Raw genomic sequence first — 3728 nt, 5'->3', positions numbered from 1 at the left:
TATATAGAAACCGAACTGCCAAAGAACAGCCTTATATTTCAGAGCTGGTCCTACAATTGCCCGAATGATCCACAAACAGTTGTGGGCAAGAAGAGAACAATCCTCCAGCCCCATACCATCATAATGTAGATAGATAGGGTAGATCAGATAGATGCAGAGTTGTTGCAAACCTATACATAACAAACAACCAGAGCTCCAATCATCTGCATCCAGAGGTTAAGGGCCCAGCAATTCAAAGGGGCAGCACACAAGTTGCTCTATGTCCTACATCATTCATCTTTAAGCGTCCAGGAGCTAGATATAGATTAGATTGGTAGGGGCCGATCATGTTAAGGTGTCCATGGCATCCCAGCTTTTGCTTTAGCTTTTGATTTCAGCTTGCAGGAAGTGAGTCCAAGATTCTATCTACCTAGCCTACAATGATGCTGGAGAAAACCTTGTACAGTGACAGTGCCATGTTCAGATGTTCTCCCTTTAGATACTAATTAGATCAAACATAATTGAGAATGACTAACTACATTGATACATTATGACTCCCTGTAGCTACCAGATTCAGTTATAAACTACATATGCAGATGCTTGCTTTTGTACCGCCTGCCATTGCCAATTTGCCACACACTCTCTCAGGTTCAGACAAGAGGAGAAGAAAGAAAACTTACAGGAGATCAGAGACAAAGAAAACAATAGCAAGAACTACAAGAACACGCCGCTAAGGTCAATCATCAGATCACAGGCTGGGCCGCTACCGTCCGTGACGCCCTCCGTCGGTGTCAAGCGAAGCGCTTCCGCCCGTCGACGATGGCGAGGAGGCGCGCCACGCCGCTGGTCCACATGTCGTGCTCCCTCTGGCTCGCGCACTCGAACTCGATCACACGGTGCTCCGCGGTGCGCAGACCGAAGTAGCGCCGGTGCTCGCCCCCCTCCAGAACATGCCGCCCTGGCCACGCTGCTACGTCCCTGCACACATCCACCACCACGCCTGCACGCATAGCTCCGGCGTCAGTGAAGTGTCTCACCGGTGGCCATGACAGCGAGACACAATCACACAGAACACAGCTAGGCTGCCATGGCTGTATATGTACTGGTACTGCAGAGAGGGTTGTGCACTTACTCTTCTTCTTCTTGGTGATGGTCCCGGCGACATGCCGGCTCTTCATCTTCAGCATCACCTGCCAAATTCAATGGCCCAACTCACATATCAGATACTACCAAATTTGATATGCAGCAGAAGATCAAGGACAGTGTAAGGGGAGATGAATGTACCACGCCCGTCCGGTGGATGTACACGGAGACGACTTTCCAATGCAACGATCCTGCACATGATCACCCAACATCAGTACAATTCAGAACACAGCGGCGTGGCTCGGCCATGAACAGGGAGGGATTCGCCGGAGCAGTACCTTTGCGGGTGCGCTTGAGGAGCTCGGTGCCGCGGGCGACCAGCTCCTGGCAGCAGATGCCAAGGAAGTTGTTGCTCTCGTCCTGCTCCAGCGCAGGCAGGTCGTCGCTGAAGCTGCTGCTGTTGCTGCTGCCCAGCTCCTGCACCACCCTGTGCAGCTGCCTCGGAGCGCCGTGCTTGTGGCCTCCCATTCCCATGGAGCCCTTGTCCACCGGGATCACTGCCGCCACGTTCCGCGCCTCCTTCAGCACCCTTGCCCTCAGCGTCGCCGCGCCTCGCAATGCTGCAGATACAGAAACGCGAATTGCGATCATGTCCATATCTACGATGATGGCCATTGTGATCAGGAATGAATGTGGAATGAGATAATAAACTTACCGGTGGCGGCGGCGGCCGTGATGGTGACGATGTCGCCGGGCGTCCTGGCGTTGACGGCGGAGCCGACGGCGGCGGCGAGGTGCTCGCGCTCGGCGCCCATGGACTCCGCCGCCTCCACGCACTGCGCGGCCACCAGCGTCGCCGCGGACGCCACCGCCATGTCGGTGCGCGCGGCGCGGTCGTCCCTGACGCCGGACCCCGCAGTGGCGGCGGCCACGGCAGCAACCGCCGCGGCAACGGCCGCCACCGACACGGCGGCGTGGACCTGCGCGTTGTGCGCTCTTGTCTCTTCCTTCTGCCTCTCCTTCCGGTCCTTGAACCACCGTCCCACCGTCTTGCTGCCGCCACGAGGCGGCGGCGGCTGCGCCTTCGGCGTACTCACCGTTCTGAAAAACTGCATTTTTTTTGGCAGAGAATAACATTCCAATTAGCATCTAGTACCAATAAGACAATAACAATGCTATTTCTACCACAAAATTTGATCTTTTCATCACTCTGTAAATAAATAAAAACATTAGATTGTCGAAATGAGCCATAGAAATCACTTGTCGAAATTGCGTTTGGAAAACTCTGTCAATTTCCATGAGCGACTTGTTTGATTAGAGTACAGTTTCTGAATTAATTGAATACAGAGGCTGACAAATTCAGAGAATCCGGAATTAAAGAACACACTGTAGTACTAATGATGATTCTTGCCCTGACAGGAACACATAACTGTGCCTCCGCTGTTGAATAATTGCCGAGGCGTGCCATAGGTTAATGCACACACCACTGACACTGGACATAATCATGGAGGCACTGTGTGGGGAACAAAGAGTTACAGCCAGAGAGCACAAGCAGATCTAGTCTAATTAGTACATTGCACCAGATAAAAAGGTTTGCATCATTAGATTAGAACACTTGATTAGGGATGAGAAAGGCAGGCAAAGGTCAAAATGAAGATGGGGCAAGACAAGAGCTGCAGAGCCTATGTGTGCTGCTTTTTTATCTAGAGAGAGAGAGAGAGAGTGGCACAGTGAAAGGCAGTGGGGTAAGCTGCAGTGTTTGCTAGTGGAAGGAGCAGACCAGAGTGGCAGAGCAAGGACAGAAATGGCTGCTAGAATCAAAGCTTCTTTGCACAGCAAGGCAAGCAAGCACCAAAGACCATCAAATCAAACACACCCCATCTTCCCTTCCTGGTCAGAGCTAGCTACAGGAGAACACAGGACAGAGAGGGCCACTTCATGCTCAGATCCTTTCTTCACTTCATATTCTTTCTTCAGTTTGAAATAATGGCCATATGATGATTAACATAGAGAAGGCCAAATTGCTAATCTTCAGAAAATTTTGCCAATGACATTTTCCTTAAATCTTTGCTAATTCATTGGATAACCATGAGACCTCTCTAGTATGTCATGGAGGTGTGCTTCTCATCATCTCCTGGACCATGACTAAAGCTTGACTTGACTACATGGTAGTACTACAGTACACACTGAATTCATTTCACTCACTTGCTTTGCTTTGTGTCTCAGTAAAGACAGAATCTTTCGTAAAGAAAGAGAAGGGCATGGAAGTGTTATCAATGCTAAATCTACATGCTTTCAGAATTTAAAGCGTGCACCGGTCAGGTGATGTGGCCCATCAACCAGGCTTTGTTTTGCCTGTGCAACAAAGCTGCCGATTCTTTCTTTAAACATCCTAATGACTGTTACATGTCTGCCTAATTAGATGGCAGGTGATCCAGCAGCTAGAGTAGATAAGGTGTGGGCAAAGAATATTAATTAGGTTTGACGCATGCCTAGCTATGGCACTGCAAAGAGAAATATAGATGGGTGATCATTGCTCTGATAGCACAAAGGCACTGCTACTGTAGTTACAAATAGAGAGAAATGAAGCAAAGGGAGAAGAGGAGACCTAGGGAGGCAAGCAGCATCAACAAAGACCAAAGAAGAAGCATGGTAGGAAAAGGTGA

At 50.0% G+C, this 3728-nt stretch overlaps 1 protein-coding gene across 1 annotated transcript; it reads right to left on the bottom strand.

The window, feature by feature from the left end:
* Window positions 1–485: 485 nt before the first annotated feature.
* LOC124655258 (VAN3-binding protein-like) lies at window positions 486–2177 on the bottom strand. The gene is made up of 6 exons (XM_047194181.1): window positions 1778–2177; window positions 1401–1682; window positions 1264–1313; window positions 1112–1169; window positions 768–979; window positions 486–729 (listed from the first exon to the last, which is right to left on the bottom strand). The coding sequence occupies exons 1-5, from the start codon at window positions 2175–2177 to the stop codon at window positions 771–773; spliced, it is 999 nt and encodes a 332-aa protein (XP_047050137.1). The 3' UTR covers window positions 486–729; window positions 768–770.
* Window positions 2178–3728: the final 1551 nt, after the last annotated feature.

The sequence above is a fragment of the Lolium rigidum genome, chromosome 5, assembly GCF_022539505.1.
Source record: "Lolium rigidum isolate FL_2022 chromosome 5, APGP_CSIRO_Lrig_0.1, whole genome shotgun sequence".
NCBI lineage: Eukaryota > Viridiplantae > Streptophyta > Magnoliopsida > Poales > Poaceae > Lolium > Lolium rigidum.
This window is presented reverse-complemented; position numbering and strand designations above follow the sequence as displayed.

Coding starts and splice junctions, on each gene's coding strand:
- LOC124655258 (XM_047194181.1), bottom strand. CDS start 2,177: ATGCAGTTTTTCAGAACGGTGAGTACGCCGAAGGCGCAGCCGCCGCCG. Junction 1,683..1,777: donor CACGGCCGCCGCCGCCACCG/GTAAGTTTATTA, acceptor CTGTATCTGCAG/CATTGCGAGGCGCGGCGACG. Junction 980..1,111: donor CATCACCAAGAAGAAGAAGA/GTAAGTGCACAA, acceptor CTATGCGTGCAG/GCGTGGTGGTGGATGTGTGC.